The sequence below is a fragment of the Echinops telfairi genome, unplaced genomic scaffold (genome assembly GCF_000313985.2).
Source record: "Echinops telfairi isolate 266 unplaced genomic scaffold, ASM31398v2 ScPeMD7_7468;HRSCAF=8506_0, whole genome shotgun sequence".
In the NCBI taxonomy this organism is placed as follows: domain Eukaryota; kingdom Metazoa; phylum Chordata; class Mammalia; order Afrosoricida; family Tenrecidae; genus Echinops; species Echinops telfairi.
In genome coordinates this window covers 66,878,937-66,896,733 of record NW_022111369.1, presented here as the reverse complement: position 1 = coordinate 66,896,733, position 17,797 = coordinate 66,878,937, and the positions used below count along the sequence as shown (strand labels likewise).

At 49.9% G+C, this 17,797-nt stretch overlaps 1 protein-coding gene across 1 annotated transcript in view; it reads right to left on the bottom strand.

Moving 5' to 3' along the window:
* The window catches only part of KIT (KIT proto-oncogene, receptor tyrosine kinase), a 98,242-nt gene that overhangs the window by 6,472 nt on the left and 73,973 nt on the right, over window positions 1–17,797 (bottom strand). The window contains exons 8-14 of the mRNA XM_045284060.1: window positions 9,385–9,499; window positions 7,382–7,563; window positions 5,738–5,844; window positions 5,518–5,644; window positions 5,134–5,238; window positions 4,925–5,035; window positions 2,988–3,141 (exon numbers count right to left, since the gene is read on the bottom strand). Coding sequence (XP_045139995.1) covers window positions 2,988–3,141; window positions 4,925–5,035; window positions 5,134–5,238; window positions 5,518–5,644; window positions 5,738–5,844; window positions 7,382–7,563; window positions 9,385–9,499 — 901 coding nt within the window. The remainder of the gene's footprint in view (window positions 1–2,987; window positions 3,142–4,924; window positions 5,036–5,133; window positions 5,239–5,517; window positions 5,645–5,737; window positions 5,845–7,381; window positions 7,564–9,384; window positions 9,500–17,797) is intronic.

The following is a 17,797-nucleotide window of genomic DNA, read 5'->3' as shown; positions in this document are numbered from 1 at the left end:
CGGTTACGACTAATAGCATGGACCATGGGGCAGGGGCTCCAGCAGGCAGGCACAATCCCCGCACCACCCCACACCCGGCCTCCTTCTTTAAAAGCATCGTGGGCTGATTTAATCGGAAGTAAGTGTGCCAAGTGTCAATGAAGAGCTTGAGAGTATGATTTTCGAGAAGAAGAGTCTTTAATATTTGTTAGGATCCAACCCCAGGAGTTAGCTATCTATGACCTCCTTTACGCTCAAGAACAGAAGGGCCAGGAGTCAAAAACATCCCAGTTCTCAACGCTCTGGATCAAAGAGGGAAAAAGAAAATCAGCAACGTGATGGAATTCTATGTTCACCCAGGAGGCAAGACCCGATGCAGGTCAGATAAAGAGCGAGACCTTCCTTCCGAGGTGAGCCCGGCTAACGTGCAGCAACTGACGGGAAGAGAGGTTTAAAACCCAGGTTTGGTTCAGATAAACACCAATGATTTGGACGATTTCTGAACCATCTGGACCTCTCGAATCTGCAACATTTGGCTGGAGTCTCTTCAAGATTTCTAGTACTTCCTGCTTCTGATTAGCATAGAAACACCATGACAACAATCTCCTTCAGAGCAGGCTGTGGTTCCAATCCCATATGGGATCCCAAAGCACAAAGAACACCACATGATTAGAACCATTTGAGCCATTATTTCAAAAACTTTATATAGCTAGATGCCAAGGCGACGGGAGAAAAAAAAGATGAGGTGGTTCATTTCTTCTACAAAGACCCTGTGCTTTGGAGGAACAGGCTCAACTTGTATTTACCAGGACTGGAAATTAATCAAGTGTAAGGAACTGATATAAAAATTTAAAATCTTCCCCTGGGATTTTGCACTTCAGCCAGCGTTTCGGAAAATGGCTTGAGCAGTCAGGGTGCAGTATAGCACCGACAAAACATACAACTTTCCTCTAGTTTTTTAATGCCCTCCCCCCACCCCCATCATGACCTCAATTCTACCTTACAAATCTGACTAGACCAGAGCATGTACACTGCTACAGATAGGAGCTCGCAACACAGGGAATCCAGGACAGATACACCCCTCAGGACCAATAATGAGAACAGAGATACCAGGAGGGGAAAGGGAAGGTGGGGGAAGAAAGGGGGAACCAGTCACAATGATTGACATATAGTCCCTTGCAAAGGGGACAGACATCAGAAAAGTGAGTGAAGGGAGACAGTGGTCAATAGAAGTCATGGGGGAAATTTTTTTTTTTTAATAAATTGTCAAGGGCTCATGAGGGAGGAAGGGGGAAAATGAGGAGCTGATATCAAGGGCTCGTCAAAAGAAAATGTTTTGAAAATGGTGATGCCACCATAGGTACAAATGTGCTTGACACCCTGGATGGATGGATGATGATAAGAGCTGTTAAGAGCCCCCAATAAAATGATCAAAAAGAAGAATACAGCTCTGTTGCCTACCATCCTTGATTTTCACAAAATAAGCTACTTTTGGGGGGCCGTTCCAAAAAAAAAGACAGAGAAGAAAAGAAAACGACTTGAAAGGATTCTTGTTGCTTGGGGTTTTGCACGCCGCCCCGGTGACGACAGAGCAAGCAGGACTCCTCCACAGCCTTGCCGTCTTCGGCAGTGATGGCCACAGGAGACAGCTCCGCACCTTTCCCCAGGGCAGGCTCAAACCAGCAGCCTTTGGTGAGTGGCCTTTGCACATCAAGGCTCCTAAAAAGCACCTTGCTGGCTGCCATGGAGTCAGTTCCAAGCGACAGGGCGAGCTGTGGGCTCACCAGGGTCTTTTCTCCGCAGCGACTGGCCTTTCGGTTAGCAGCCGAGCGAGCACCTAACAGGTCAGCACACCGTGGGGTCTCCTGGAAGCTGCTTACTCGGCCACCGTCACGTTCTCTGGATGGCTAGGTGGTAAGAGCCTGGGAGCCAAGGCCCCGCTCGCTCAGAACGTCTGAGACAGAATGGATGAAAGAGAGGAGGGCTCTCTTTTCCAGCCGCAGAAGCGAAATGACGCGAGGGCAGAGTTTCTGAGATTGTGAATTTTTATGGAAGCAGACGGGCTCTCCTCCTCCTCCTCCTCCTCCAGCACAATGGCTGCTGCTGGGTTCTAACTGCTGGCCTGGCAGGTAGCAGCCAAAAGATAACCCAGGAAGCCACGAGGGCTTCTTCCGCAGGCAAGAAGGAAGTAATAACCGTGGTTTCTGTGAGGCTGCGTTTAACCTGGGAAGTCTTCGTGGCGCAGCGGCTTTTCCAGCCTTCAGGAAGGAAGAGCAGGTCCGGTTTACCAGAGAGCTCTGTTCTGGTTGTACGTCAAGCTAATTCTCCTTGAAAGAACTGGAAACTCTTACACATCATGCAATTGCAGAATGTCATCAATGATCGCAGAGGTGAGAATAAGGTACGGAGGGTTGTTTTTTTTCATGTGGTAAAGTAGCGATGTCTTTCTAAAGCATGACGAGTGGAAGGGGGAGGGGGCGGTCTATAGAAATAACTCAGAGGTAGATGGAGAGAAACCTCCGTGTGGAGGAATTTCCAGATCTCCGTTAGAGTCTTTAAAGGAATTTACTGTGACGGCTTGACAGGCTTTAGCATTCCCCCATAAACCGTGCCTCAATAAAGAGACATCCAGCGCTAAGCTCCTCGGCGTCAAACAGAATGACACACCAGAACGACTCTGCTAAGAGACACAGGTATAGGATTCAGTCAGTGAAGAGAACCAAAGCGGAGGGTGAAAAACCAGACGCGCCATTGAAAAGAACCCCCCACCCCCAACAAAACTACCCTTCGGCAAAATGCTAAGTTTAAGATGACTCTCGATTCTTGAAAAACGTGACTTGATCGTTCCACGCTGGTTAATCACATTTAAATGACAATAATTTTGATGTCGCACCTCAGAGTATCTCACGGCTCTTTTTTTTTATTAAAAGAATTGGCCTTGATTGCAAACCCTCTTGACGCCCTGAACTGCCTGTCAATGGCTCGCTCCGTATGTTAATCCGCCTTACCACAAGGTAGGGTCCTTTGAATGCAGGAGGTTCTTGTACAGCGCTGCTTCTGCCTGATCCTCCTGCTTGGCACAAATAAAGGAGTCCCGTTTCCGTCTCAAAAAATTCAAAAGATCACCATAGCAACAGTATTCTGTAATGACCAGGGTGGGCCCTGCAAGCATAAAGGACCAGGTTAGAATGGGGTGAAAGGTATGGATCATTTCACAGCCTCCCCGTAAAAACACCCAAGGGTGCTCACGGTCATTTGGATTCAGCCTTCCCTGGATAAACCACGATCCTGTCTGTGCATACTGCTCACCTATAAGCAGCCTGAGTACGTGGGGTGACACCCCTGCCGCCTAGGCTCGTAGGTGATGTTGGCATTGGGGTGGGGGTGGGGTCAGGTGTTGATGGCTGCTTATTCAGACAGGAGTCGTGCTGGCAGACGACATTGTACTGTGACTGAGCTTCCTACAAGAATCCTGTGATTCCCTCCCATTTAGAGTGGTGGGAGAGGGGCGCTTCCCACCCTCCTCTCCACAGTTATTATGGAAATGACAGAGAGCACACACTGCGGCATCATGGGAAAACCAGCCACACGGAACAGCCAGCGGATATGAGACTGGAAATTAGGTGGAAACCTGCCATGACATGGCATCACCTGTGTGCTGGGTACCCAGCCACCTTCATGGTACCGACCGCCGGAAGCAGCAGCTCCCGGGTCACGGGCAGCTGATACACTGAGGCACAATTGCTCATGAACAATTCATGGTGCGGTTAAGCAACACCTGTGGGGGCTGTTTTCAGGGCTAGCCTCAAGCTGTCAACTTGCCCTGTGCCCCTTCTCCAGAACTCCAGGAACAGCCTGCTTGACGGGTCTTTGAGGCCCCGTGCCTTCTGCAAACACTACACATGCTTGGTGGAAGGGCCCACTGCTGTAGGCAGGATTGGAAGCCATCTCTATGGAAGGGAACCGTGTGCCTTGTGTGGTGCCTACTGGGGCCCCGAGTCCCTCTGCGGCATGCACATGAGTGTCAAGCAGATGACAGAGCCAGATCCGGGAGGACAGGAAGTGTGCAGGATGAAGAGAAGAGCTGTCCAGCCCAGCTGAGGTTCCAGAGTCAGTGTAGTCCTGGTGGCAGACAGGACAGGAACTAGAGTTATGTCCTGGGCTGGCCCCCCTACCATGATTGAACTGTAATGTATGTCTTTTGGAACCATGAAAATAAAATAGAACCCCGCACTGTCCACCAGCCAAGTGAGGCTTGTGTTGAGCCCACCTGGGAGAAGGGCTGCTGCCGGGGTTTCCACAGCTGTGACCCTTACAGAAGCCGGGGGCCAAGCCCCACATATGAGCAGCCCTTAAGAACAATAAAAGCAGATGCACACGCGCGCACACACAACCCACTGCCATCAAGCTGATTCCAAATCATAGTGACCCCTCCCCCCCATCTAGGGTTTCCAAGGCAGAAAGTCTTTACAGGAGCACACAGCCTCATCTTTCTCCCCAGAGAGGCTGCTGGGTTTGAACCTCCAACCCTGCAGTTATAGCAGTCAAATATTTCCTGGACAGCACCACCATACCAAACAGTCCCTTCAGCTCACTGCCAGTAAGTCCACTTCGAGTCACAGGACCTGGGAGGACAGGGTGGAACTGCTCCCGGGGGTTCTGAGACTGTAACTTTATGCAGGAAGAGAAAGCCTCATCTTTCTCCCGCGGAGCAGCAGGTGGTTTCAAACTGCTGACCTTGCAGTTAGCAGCCCACATAGTGTAACTCACGATGCCACCAGGTACCTCTGCTGAAAACGAAAAAACCTACCTTGCCAGACAGCAGTACGCTGGGTAAAAACCCTGCTGCGTGTTTCTAATCCATTATGGACGTATCGTTTTAAACTAGCCCCACCCCCACCCCCCAGCCCCGTGATAGTAAGAGGTCATTTAGATTCAGCTTTACCTCCAACAGTGCATGCTCCAAGAAGATTCACAATATTCATGTGGTTACCGAGGTAACTCAGGACTTTGAGTTCAGACATTAGGGCTTCTCGTTCCGTCAGGTGGGCACTTGCTAAAATTAGAAACATCTTATTTTAGCTGACCAAAAAAAACAACAAATGATATAGCAAACTACCGCTGAGGTCAGATGCTCCCCCTGCAGGAACTTACGTTTGAGCATTTTCACCGCCACGGTCATGGCCGCATCCGATTTAATTAAGCCGTATGCAGTGGCCTCCACGACTTTCCCAAAGGCTCCAGCACCCAAGGTTTTCCCTTCAACAAAGAAGACAGCTAGGTAAGCGGTGGAGGCAGGGATGCCACGGGAGAGCCATGTGTCACTTCACAGGTAACAAAGGCAGCGTTGTTCTACCGGCGGGGCCCCTGAAATGGACTCCACGCCAAACGCTGTCGAAAGCCGTGAGGTCTCACAGAAAACACTTCCTATTTCAGGAAAATCCAACAAAGGACACAAGCAGGCTCACCCTCGGCCATTGTTAAGAGTCATGGGGGCACAGAAAGGTTTACACAGAAAGTCCCCGGCTTCCTACTGACCAAAACTCAGCCTGTTTCTGGGAAACTCCCATTTGTGATCATAAGGAAGTTGAGTTGGGTCAATGTAAACATAATTGTTGCCGTTTATCTCCTCAACCACTTTCCATTGCACTTCATACATGGGCTTCTGGGGAGAGAGAAAGGGAGAGATGTCTATTAACCTTGGCTGATGAATGGCCCAGGCGTGACAGCACCCTGGGAGGCATGCACCGACTGTTACCTGTAGGTATTTGTAGGTGAGGACCATCACAATGACGCACATCAGCCCGGCTGCGATCACAAAACCAATCAGCAAAGGCGTGAACAGGGTGTGGGACTGGATTTGTTCTACAGTGAAGAGAGAGGAGAGGGGCATTCGCATGCTATTAGCAGGGTTGGATCACCCCACGCACCACTCACCCCCAAACTCACCCGACACCCAACTAGTTAGATCCATGGTGCGATGCAAAGCTGTGTGAGTCTCAGATCCTAGTCTTGGTTAGTATCTTACTCATGTTATTCAAGCAAATCATGTAAAGCAATGCTTCCCAAAGTGGACCAACCCCTGCCCCTTGGGGGTGTGCTGGACTGATCCAAAGGGGCTGCGGAAACAGATGCCTATACTTTATCCTGGATTATAGGTTATAGTACAAAGAATTTCCATTGCTGGTGGGCGCAGAGCCATTTCATCTTTTTCCTCCTGAAATGAGGGAGGTAGGCCAAAGAAATTTGGGAGCCAATGATCCGGCATTGCTTTAAGCCAGACTTGGGACGTCTCTAGCACAATTGTTGGAGGCGACTTTTTGATGAAAAAGCAAAGTGAGTAAAACAATGGAGAATGAGAATGTTGTACTTGAACCTAATTCCTGATTTGGACAGCTTTCAGAAGTTCCCTTTGTTCACACTCTCTTCCTCAAGCTTTCCTGCATTTCCCACCTTTCTCCACGGAGCACGGATTTCATTTGCAACTGGGGGTGGGGGGTTGTAAGTATTCTTTCTCATTGCCCTGTCTGAATAAAGAATCAATGGTGTCGAACAAAGTAAGATTCTTCCCTCATTATTCAAACACTGAAAGCGCACCGCTTTTTGGCACAAGCCTTGGCGAGCTCAAGAGAACAACAAAAAATACGGGCCCTACAACTTGAGTTGCCTGGTTTCTCTGTCCTCTGGTGTGACACCAATTCATCAATTCACCCGCGAGGACCATGTGCCAGACGTGAAACGAGCTATCACTCCTGAGTCAAACTTTAGAGATCTTGAAAGCAACGTCTGGTGCACATGACTTCATCAAAGGCGTTTTGCTACTGTGTGTGTGTGTGTGTGTGTGTGTGTGTGTGTGTTAAAAATCATCCATTTTCAAAAACTGAAATGGTACAGTGAGTCCAAATGCTAAAACCTCCTAATTTTGTTTGGGCATCATCGATTCCCTTGCCGCCTTTCTATGCCCCCCCCCCCCTTTTAATAAAGAGCTGAAGTATCCCTTACTGCCATCAAGTCGAAGCAGACTCACAGGCAGGCTACAGGACAGGGTAGAACTGCCCGTGTGGGTTTCTGACACTGTACCTCTTTATAGGAGGAGAAAGGCTCATCTGTCCCCCTTCCTTTTAAGCAAAGCCATCGGAAGAAATACAGTCACACACACCTACATGCAAACTATATGCATTTAAGAGCACGGGTGAATTGTACTTGAGAAGAGCACACGGTGTATCACTAAGCTCGTGCAGCATGGAACGCGGGCGTCAGATGACCGTGCGGTGCGATGCAGGTATTACCAGAGATGACAGGGCCAGGGATGGAATGGGGGTAAAGTCATGATGGATATGGTAGACAGAGCCTAAAACATCCCCTCAAATTGGATTAAAAGGAAATATACCTTTGCTGTTACCTTTAATTGCAAAGTTAAAGCGGGCGGCGTTCTTGCCCACTTGGTTGTAAGCCTTACACTCAAACGTGCCGTTTTGCTTGTACACGCTGTAGTCCATGGTGCTCTGCACCACGAGTCTTCCAAAGGGCAACACGGAGGCATTCAGTGTCTGGACAGCCAGCGGCACAATGGGAACCAGGCAGCTGACGGGAGAGAACAACAACTCCACTTACTCCGGGAGAATAAATAAGGAAAGGAAACACCTTGGACTTGGCTGCTGTCCACAGACTAAATGTAAAGTTCGTCATGTGAACCACCGTCCTGTCTGGCGATGAGCGAGCACTTCCGTGGCACACGCCAAAACAAACCCGCTGCCACCGGGCCGATTCCAACGCACAGTGAGCCTAAGGAGGGTTTCCGAGACGGCACATCTTCGGGAAGCAGACGGATTCCCTCAGAGCAGGCTGGAGGGTTTGAACCTCCGACCATATGGTTAGCAGCTCAGGGCGCTATCGTGAAAAGAGTAAAGAAAGGGTGGGAGGAGGAGGAGAAGGGGCAGGGCAAATGGAGATAGGCTATTGGGGGTTAGATGTGGGTTTGAGTTCTGACTCAAACATTTACTCTGTTGACTTCTGACAAGTGACTTCCACGCTCCGAGCCCAGTTCTCAGAGCTGCAAAAGTAGGGTGGTAATGCTCCCAGGGAAGGACTCCGTGGGTTTACTCACCTGAACCAAAAACAAAACCCACGGCCACTAGATCAATTCCGACTCCACAGCAATCCCAGAGGACATAGCAGAGCTGTGTCTGTGGATTTCTGAGACTACCTATTTATGGGAGCCTCATCTCTCTCCCTTGGAGCTGACTGCTGAGTTCAAACTGTGGACCCTTGGGTTAGCAGCCCAACAAGCAATCCTCTCGGCCACCAGGACTCCTAAGCAGACCCTTACTCACGACTCCACACTGCCATCGAACCCATTCTAATGCATAGCAACCCAAGGGGACAGGGTAAAACTGCCCTGTGGCTTTCCCAGATTGTACCTCTTTATGGGAGTGGAAAAGCCTCATCTTTCTCCCTCAGAGTGGCTGGAGGATTCAAACTGCTGACCTTGCTGGTTAACAGCCCAACACGTAACCCAGGGCACCACCTCCACAAATACTCGCTGATAGAATGATTATAACGACAGAGGTTTGTTTCTACTGTGGGCCAATTTCCAGAGAACCTCGCTTTTATTCCCCAGAGAAAATGGTCTTTGGAAACTATCCTAAACAGTCCTGTGTGGCCTCTTCCAAGGCTCGGGATGCAAAGGTCCGCTGGATGCAAATGAAACGTCCATTATTAGCCTGCCTTTTCTGTTGTGATGTGAAACCGGGTTTTAAAAGCCTGAGCGTGAAAGACAGCATTTGATGATAAAACAACCACAAGAACTCCATTTCTATCTTCAGGTAACGTGCAAGGGCACCTTACGGCCTGGGGGTGGAATGTTTGAGAGACAGGCACCCTTGCCAGATGTGTTCGGTTCAGGGGCCCGGTACCTAATCAAGAAGCAAACCTTTTCAAAAACACGCCACTTACAAATGCCATCCACGTGCTGTAATTGCCCGATCACTACTTTTTGGTAACTTGGCAATTAACTTCCGAGGTAATATTTTCAGGATAACTACAACCACATTTCCTATACACATTACCTCCTGTGTCTAGAATGGAAATCTAATTACTCTGGCCCCGGAAAATTGCTTTATCTACCTGCCGACTAGAAATTGCATGATAAATCCAAAAAGATAACCACCAGGAGAGAGAAGTCATTCAGTCACCTTTTTTTTTCCTCCCCCCAAACAGAATTAGTGTCAAGCAAGAAGAGCGTAGCAATTATCCCCTCTGTAAAGCCACACGGATTGAAAATAACCCAAACAAAGTTGTAAAAAAAAATTGTTGTTGTAAGCAAGTCTGGGAAAACATTTGAAATTCAACTGAATTGCTGGCTCTCCCTTCTGCGTGTCAGAGTGCCCGAGAGAGCCCACTCACCTCGGCTCGGCTCCTGAACAGAAAAACCACTCGATTGTGGGCTCCGGGAACCCTGCTGCCACACACTGGAGGTTGCCATTCTCGAGCCTGTCAAAAGTCAGGATTTCTGGTTTTGCTGTAGGAAATGAGAAATAGCCACACGTCAGGTCGCTGAGACCGCACCAGAGGCCTTCTGCTCTAATCCTTAGAATCATCCAGAGGCTCGGTGAGCCCAGAGGGAACCCCCGTCCTCGTTCAGAGGGGAGAGAGGCACCAGGTGGGCGGAAAGCTCAGGGAGGCAAAGGTGAGGGGCGAGCCAGGAGCGGGCCTCAGTGCCGCTGGGGCTGCCCAGCATGGCAAGGGTCAAGAATCGCCCACCCTGCAGTTTCTGGCGTCCAGTGGGTGCCCGGCAGTGTCTGCTACCCTGAACCATATTGGAGCGTGTCTTCTAGTCTACTCTAGGATCCCAACGTGTCCTCAGGGTTGTTGCTGTGATTTAACATGCCAGGGACACAAGGTCGCCCGGTCCTGAAGCATCTTCCGACCTTGGGTGCCTGAGCCCACTGCTGCAGGCACGGCGCATAGTCCCAGTGCCTTCCAACCTGCACCATGTTGGGGGAAGACACAGCCTGTTGCTCTCCATAGGGTTCTTTCTCATTGGCTAACTCTAAGAAGTAGCCCATCCGGCCTATGGTTCTTGGTCCGTCTTAATCTGGAAGCTCGACTGAGACCTGGTCATCACAGGTGACACAGCTTCCGGTATCATAGCAACCCCACCCACCACCACCTACGAACCAAACCCCACTGCCATCAAGTCAATTCTGACTCGGTGACCATACAGCACAGCAGAGAAATCTCCCTGGGCAGTAAAAGACCTCTATTTTTCTCCTGAGGAGCAGCTGGTGATTTTGAACTGCTGACCACGAGGCTGGCGGCCCAATGTGTAACCACTATGCCTCCAGCGATGCGCAGGCCCCTGCAATTCGACCGCAGTGGCCCTGAAGGTGGTCATCCCGTTAGAAATAACGCCTGCCATGGCAGCTTTCGGTTACTGTCTCTGCCCTCAGAACGTCAGGCTGTTCTAGATGCCAGAATGGATGAAAATAGCAGTTACAGGGAAGGAGAAACCCCTATTCTTTCGGAGATTTTCTTTTGGGAAAAAGAACTGGATCTCTTTTTATTAAAAGTCAGAACCTAAGAGTGAGCTATGAAAGGGGTTTCAGAAAGCTCATGGGAAAATGGAATTTTAAAATAATGAGGAAAAGGGATGGGGCATTTCCACAAACTTTCACTCCCCGCATGGACTTTACGCTTTACATTTTCACCGGCTAAATAGGGATGGAAAATTTGAAGACAAAACTAGCCCAAGTGTTTTCTTTGTACATACACCGGAACTTGAGGACGATCACAAAAGAGATGGGCAGTCTCTGCAGGAAGCCTCTCATTTGTTATTTCTGCAAATAGAATAATCGATCCACTGGTATTCAAGAGTGCCCTGAAGCACTGTGATTTTTCTTTAAATTTCTAACAGGAAAAGGAGACTGGTTTAGGTTCAGTTTTTCGAATGGAAATGCAGTTGGATGGATTCTAATTCATGGAGACCGCTGCCCGGTTGTCTGGTGGCGGCCTGTGTGTGGCTATGATGTTTCCATTACCATGAGGGCCACCCACGGGAGACAGGGTCTCACAGAGCTTCCCGGCTGTGAGACTAGGAAGAAAAGCCTACTCATCTACTTTTAAAATGCGGCCAGTCAAAATCCAATGGGTGACAGAACACTCTCTGAAGAGGAGCCCCAGGGGTTGAAAGGGGCTCCCACAGGGGACGTGAGCTTGCCAGCCACTGAAGGAGGCGCAGGCCCGGACACCACCTTGGGCAGTTTTGTATTAGCGCCTCATGAGCCGGAGCAGACTCTTGGGCTGCTAATTAGAATGCTGCGGCAGGGTACGGAGCCCCCAGAGGCCCCCTTAGAGGCCGTCACCCTGGGGTACTAGCTCTAGCTCCAACGCCTCTCTGCCCTCTCCCAAGCTTCTGCATCACTGCCCCTAAACTGTCAGAGCACCCATCTCATCTCTCACCCGGGGGTGGGGGGTTGGTGCTGTGGGACCCAGTGAGATGGAGAACTGAGAAACGCTTCGCACGATGAACTGATACATTCATTCAAGCGTCGCACAGGATTCCCTCACCACTCCCACCTTTAAATAAACATTATTGTTGAAGCCCCTTTTAGGCTTAGGAGAGCTGTTCAGGATGGACAGGGAGAAAAGCCGTACTTCCCGATTCCTACTCTCAGACCCTGGAGCGTGTTGCAGAGTAGGGCAGTTCCAGAGGGTTTTCCTGGGAGGAAATCCTTATGGAACTTGATCAGGAGGCCTTTCTGCCACAGAGCCCCAGGATGGGTTTGAATCGCTAACCAAGTTCGGGTCAAGCACAAACCATTTGTGCCACCGAGCAAGTCCGAAGGCAGCTCCTCCCCACCACATACGCTGTCTCCCTCCTATTAACCCCTGGCATCCCAGCGGTACATGGAGTACACCCGACACAACAGTGTGGATGCATTATTCAATATCAAAACACAGCGGTTTGCATTGAAGCACGTGAAGTGTGTATATTTTTATGCACCCTCCCCGTTACTTTTTTTCCATCACAGTACTCACTCTTAGCAATATTTACCACTGGAAGGATTTTCTTCAATGATCCGAAGATCATTTTTAAGATCACTTTATGGTAGTGTGAGGATCTATGCTTATGTTTAACCCAATGCACGGGGAATCCAGCCTCAATTATCCTGCAATGGGATGGGTGGGGGATACAATTATGTAGTCAGCAGGGAAGAGCAGCCACTGGGGAGGTTTTTCCCCCCCAAAGAAAGACAACAGGGATAAAGGATATCTTTATAGAACAACCTCTCAGCCCCTCCCCTTCTTGGAGGCAAAACAGGTTGGCAAGATCCGAGTGTCCACATGCATGGCACATCCACCTGCCACTCAACCTGGCCCTGCTGATGGGCAGGCCATTTGGCGAATTCACCCCCCAACAGTACCACTCCAAAGCAATCTCAAGGTAGGGGCACCCTTGAAAGTTTGGATCCCATGCCAGCTTTCACAAATAGAGCAGGAAGATGGGCCAGCATCTTGAGAAAGCATCCATCTGGCCCGTTTAGTTTAATTATCACAGGCAACTGTGGGACTGGGCCGAAAAGTAGGGCACCCCCCACACACAACACACACAACCAGTGAACCCTTGGGAGAGAGTGCTGCTTGCTGGAGACCGCAGAGCGCCATACGGCGGGTCTCTCTGGCCTCCAGTCAAGCGTCACCTCCCTTTCCAAGCTTCCCCAATTCTCCCAAGCCAAGTCGGTGGGTCTCTCCTCCCTATTCCGGCAGCACTTAAGAGCACCTGACACTCGTATGCAGCGTTGTGGTCTGCCTCTTCCAAAGACTGTCCGTTCTCAAGGACACTAAGCGCATCTTACTGACCCTGCCTCTGGTCCTTAGCACAGAGCCTAGCCCAGGGCAGGCACCTAAGAAGAGTTGCTGAATGGTTAAGAGCCCACCCTCGAGAGACAGACACACACACACACACACACACCAACACTCTCTGAGATCACAAAGGAATTAATTCAATGGTAAAGTGCAGCTATAGAAAACGAACCTGGGAGAACTGCTTCATGGTGGTCTGCGAGTGGGGGGGTTGTGGGGGGCAGGTCGATGTCTGACAACGCAGGACAGGAAGACAAAATGCACTGCTGACTGTGTGAACCCCACCCCCCTGCTTAATACTGAGATGGTGGAGTGGAGGGGTCCACGCACTGGCAAAGGTAAAAGAATCGCACTCAATTGGTGGCACAATGGTTAAGTGCTCGACTGCGAGCCCAAAGGCCCGAGGTTGGAAGACACCAGCAGCTCCCGGGCAGAAAGATGTGGCGATTGGCTTCCTAAAGATTACACAGCCCAAGACGCAGTTAAGCTAAAGCTGTAATAGCTTGTCATTTTATCTCCCTTCGGACCCGTTTCTGCTTTCCTGTTGATTTGGAGCTTTTCTATGTTTTGTCTGGTCGTTGTCATTAGTTTTTGTTTGTTTGCTGCCTGGCTTCCTGTTTGTGTTTTGTATGATTATTTTTGTATGCGAAATATCCAGGCTCGGTAGATCTATGGAGACAGTCACTGGATTGGTAATTGCCTGGGGACATGGCAGGGGAGGACAGAGGGAAACGGGGAGCTAACAGCAAAGAGGACGAGAAGAAAATGTTCTGAAATGGATTGTGGTGATGATTGCACAAAGCTTAATATGTTTGAATAACTATGTCGCATGATATGTGGAGTATATGCCAATAAAACAATTTTTAAAAAAGATTACAGCCTCGAAAACTCCAAAGGGCAGTTCTACTCTGTTCAGTACGAGCACTGTACATCGAAACAGATCAGTGGTGCCTGGAACTCAAAAAGGAACCTCAAATTGCCAAGACAGGTAGGCTCGGGCCTAGCTGCCTTTCTTCATGCATCTTACATAACTCCCACAAGGACGCTGGAGGGAGTTCTTGTGGCAATAAGGAGCAACAGGAAAAAGAAGGCTGAGCAGACACCTTAAGTTGGTAACAGTGATTACCTCCCCATCCTGGGGCTATACATTTTCTTAATCTTTACAATGAACGCACACTTAAAAATGGCCCTATAAAACCTTTTGTAAAAAGTAGGAACAACTCAAAATTACACAATTTCATTCAGAGGTGGTGACAGGGCTTGGAGAGCCAAGCCTTCTAGCAAGACACCTGGTCGCAGCTCTACAACAGCCGTGGCTGGCGAGTGGCACAAGCTGGCTGGCCTACTTGCTCCCGTGTGCTGGTTAATGAGGAGGTAGCTTTTCAAGCCACTGTTCCAGGCGGGTCATCACCTAAGGCTAGGTGAACAGCTTTTGTCTCACTGGGTCTGAGGTCCCCCCACCCCCACCCCCTCCCCCCAGCTCAGAGGGTCCTCAGCCTGCAGCACAGGCCACTAGAATCACTATGGTAGAGCCGCAATGCAAATTCCTGGACCGGGCCCAGCTCCGCAGTGACCCAGCGCGCTAGGTTTTTTCATTGGTTTGTTTTTAAAGCATAGTCGAGGAACCCCCAGTCGGGGCCAGGTCTAGGGTGAAGCCAGAGAAGCACTTGTGGTTGTGATTGTTGTTCGCTCCCGTCAGGTTCACCTCCATGTGTACAGAGTCAAACAGCTGCACGGATGTTGGAGGTCACCAGGCCTAGCTGCCGAGGCCCCTCTGAGTGGGCTCAAACTGCCAACCTCTGGGCTAGGAGCCCAGGACTTAAATCAGGAGCCCTGGCGGTGTGGTAGGTTATGAGTTGGTCTGCTCACCTCAAGGTCAGTAGTTGGAAGCCACCCGCTGCCCCAAGGGCAGACGATGAGGCTTTCTATGCCCTTTCAGAGAGACAGTCTCAGAAACCTGCAGGGGCAGTCCGGCCTTCGGGCCTTAATGGCACTGACTGTGGCTTTTGGAAGTTTCAAGTGCTTAACCCTCGGGCTCCCCAAGGGCTCCCCAGAGGAGCAGCACCTGCTGTGTAATCTGGACTCACAGTAACCTTGTAAGAGAGGGCAGAACGGTGCTCTTGGGCTTCTAAAGCTGAAGTTCTTAAGGAAACCAACTGCCAAACCGTTCTCCTTTGTTGGCAGCCTAACAGCCTCACCAAGGTGCCCACCGGAGCCCCAGGGATGCATCCAGAGTGCAACATTTAAGGAAGCACTCATGTTCACGCTTTCGCAAGTACAGCGCTGGCCCCAGCTAGTCAGCATATCCTTAAATGTTGCACCCAAGTCCTGGTCCTGACCCTGAAAGGCAGGTCATGAGAAGTCTCTTTCTGAAAAGCTAAATTCCACCCAGTGCCATCCGAGCTGCCCCGTGGAAAGTGGCACAGTGGAAGTGTTTAATGCATATAGAATGAGCTCAGTATAAATCTGATTCCTATGGGGGGAGAATGAGCTCAGTATAAATCTGATTCCTATGGGGGGAAATAAAGAAAAGAAAATCTGGGCTCATGGGCATTTTTTACGAGCCTCCATGCACGAGTGTCAGGCATTAAATATACATTTTTCTTTTAACGATCCATCAGCTCTCTGCAATCCTCCAGGTTAAACCTGAGCTGTGGTTCTCAGCTATTCTGCAATAAGCGGCCCACCCCAGGACGCATTCCCCAATTCCTCCCCAAGTTGGAGGTGGGGATAAGCCTAAGAGATGTCTAAGTTATGCATTTCCTGTGGAGATAAAAAGAGCCAGGTCTGCTCCTTTCAAACTGGCCTGGAATCACTCTGGGGGCCCCAGGAACACTGATCGGCCTTCGGCTGCTCTCAGAGCCCCGGGAACTCCAAGAAGTCGCTGCCTCTGCAGTCAGACATCCTAACCAGTTGCTGGTTTACCCTGCAGACGGTGATCCTGAAAAAATTCCTTTCCCCATCCCCAGGTCCACAGGGAGCAGAAAGAATGTGAGAAGCACACACCGCAGAGGGGTAACAAAAGCTGAAGGAAGAAGTGGGGAGATGCAGTGGGTGGGAGGCGAGGCTTGGTTTCCTTCTTCTGAGCATAGAGGGTGCATTTTCCAGTGCAGAGCTTCTCCCTGCTCACCAGTTTCACACTCCCTGGAACAGGTGTGCCCTTGTGCCAGCAGGACGGAAGAGCACAGACTTCAGTCTCCAACTAATCGAAGGATTCAAGAGATGGCTGTCTGTCTCCCCTGCTTTCCGTGTGCCACCACTGAATGGGGGTGCAGGAACACTTCTTAGCAACTGCATCACTGTCTTTACTTGAAACCAAATTGCCAAGAGTAGTTTGAAAATATGTTTTTCTTAACTCAAAAGGCTCACGGCCACCGAGTCATTTCTAATTCATAGGGACCCGACAGGGCAGGCTGGAACTGTCCCTTTGTGTTTCTTGCCGGGAGTAGAAAGCTTCGTCTTTTGCCAGAGGAGCAGCTGAGGGTTTTGAACTGCTGGCATCACGCAGTGAGCAGCTCGATGCTTAATCCATGGCGCCACCAAGCCTCATGATATTGTCTTACCCACCCTGTAAAGACACTCAACCACTTCACATGAGTTACTTTACTAAAAGTCACATTGGGAGATGAAACTAAATCCTCAAAGGCCTATCACTGATCATCTGGGCTGCCAATCACCCCGCTTGCATGAGGCCAGTCCGGTGGCTTCATATGTACCCCGTGCCATTGAGTTGATTCTGATGTATAGCAACCCTGAAAGATTTCCAAAGCTTAGTGAATCCTCACAGGGGCATACCACCTCATCTAGCTCCCTGACAGGTGCTGGTGGGCTTGAACTATCAACCTTTCAGCCAGTGGTTCAACTCTTACCCCACATGGCCAGCAGGACTATAGATAGATGATAGATAGATAGATAGATAGATAGATAGATAGATAGATAGATAGATAGATAGATAGATAGATGTCTCACATTGGCTAGCGTGCACACACACACCCCATCTATATGGATAAAAACATACACATTTTAAAATTCACGTGCGTCTGTGTTTTCTCTCCTTCTCAGTGGTTTACGCTCCTTTTTCATTTCTCTCCTGTGTTGCATTCAGATTTCCTGTGTGCTGCGATTACTACCATTTTTAACTTGACAGTTCACAGTCCGTGAGGGTAAGTTAAAAAGCGTTGCCACCAGCTCACAGAACCTTTTCTCAAACAAAAACCTCAAAATGAGAAGCTACCGTTTCTGGGAATATCCTCCTTCTCGGTCTCATCACTTCTGAAAACACAGCGTTTCCATCTCTCTAGCCCTTCCCCCCAAGACTTCTGTGCTCTGCGAGTTACATCACCCCAAATGGCAGTTTGGGCATCCTGGGGGTTGGGGGGGGGGGGCGAGACACATTTCCGGTTTTCTGACTTTGGGGAATAAAACCAAGTCTGAGAGGGGCAAGATCGGACTGTAGGGTGCACGGGCCAACGTTTCCCAAGGAGATTCTCCGGGGACAGCCCTCGCTCTGCTCCCAGAACAAGCAGGTGCGTTGGCCTGCGGGGGGATGCCTTGGCGCGATCATCCTGGCTTTCCACACCAGTGTCGTTTTTCCATGTCTGAACACTTCTTCCTGATGAGCTCCCGTGCCCATCCCGTGTCCTGGAGAAACTCTATCACATTGACTACTTTTAAGATCCCCAGAAGATGACCGCCGTGTACACTGACCTCCTGCCTTGAACTGGCCATAGCAGGTGCCCCCAGAAGCCAGTGGTTGGATTGCGTCTTGTCTTGAAGGCAAGTGTACCAGGGAGAGAACTTGTCTGGAGCCATCCACGGATCAGTGAGACACGTCTTAAACATGTTTTGTTTGGAGTAAACTCGTGCGTGTATGAACTGGAACCGTAATCGCCGTACTAATTCCCTTACCCCGTCCTGCAAGCCCCTTCACTCAGTCAGCTTTACCAGAGAAAGC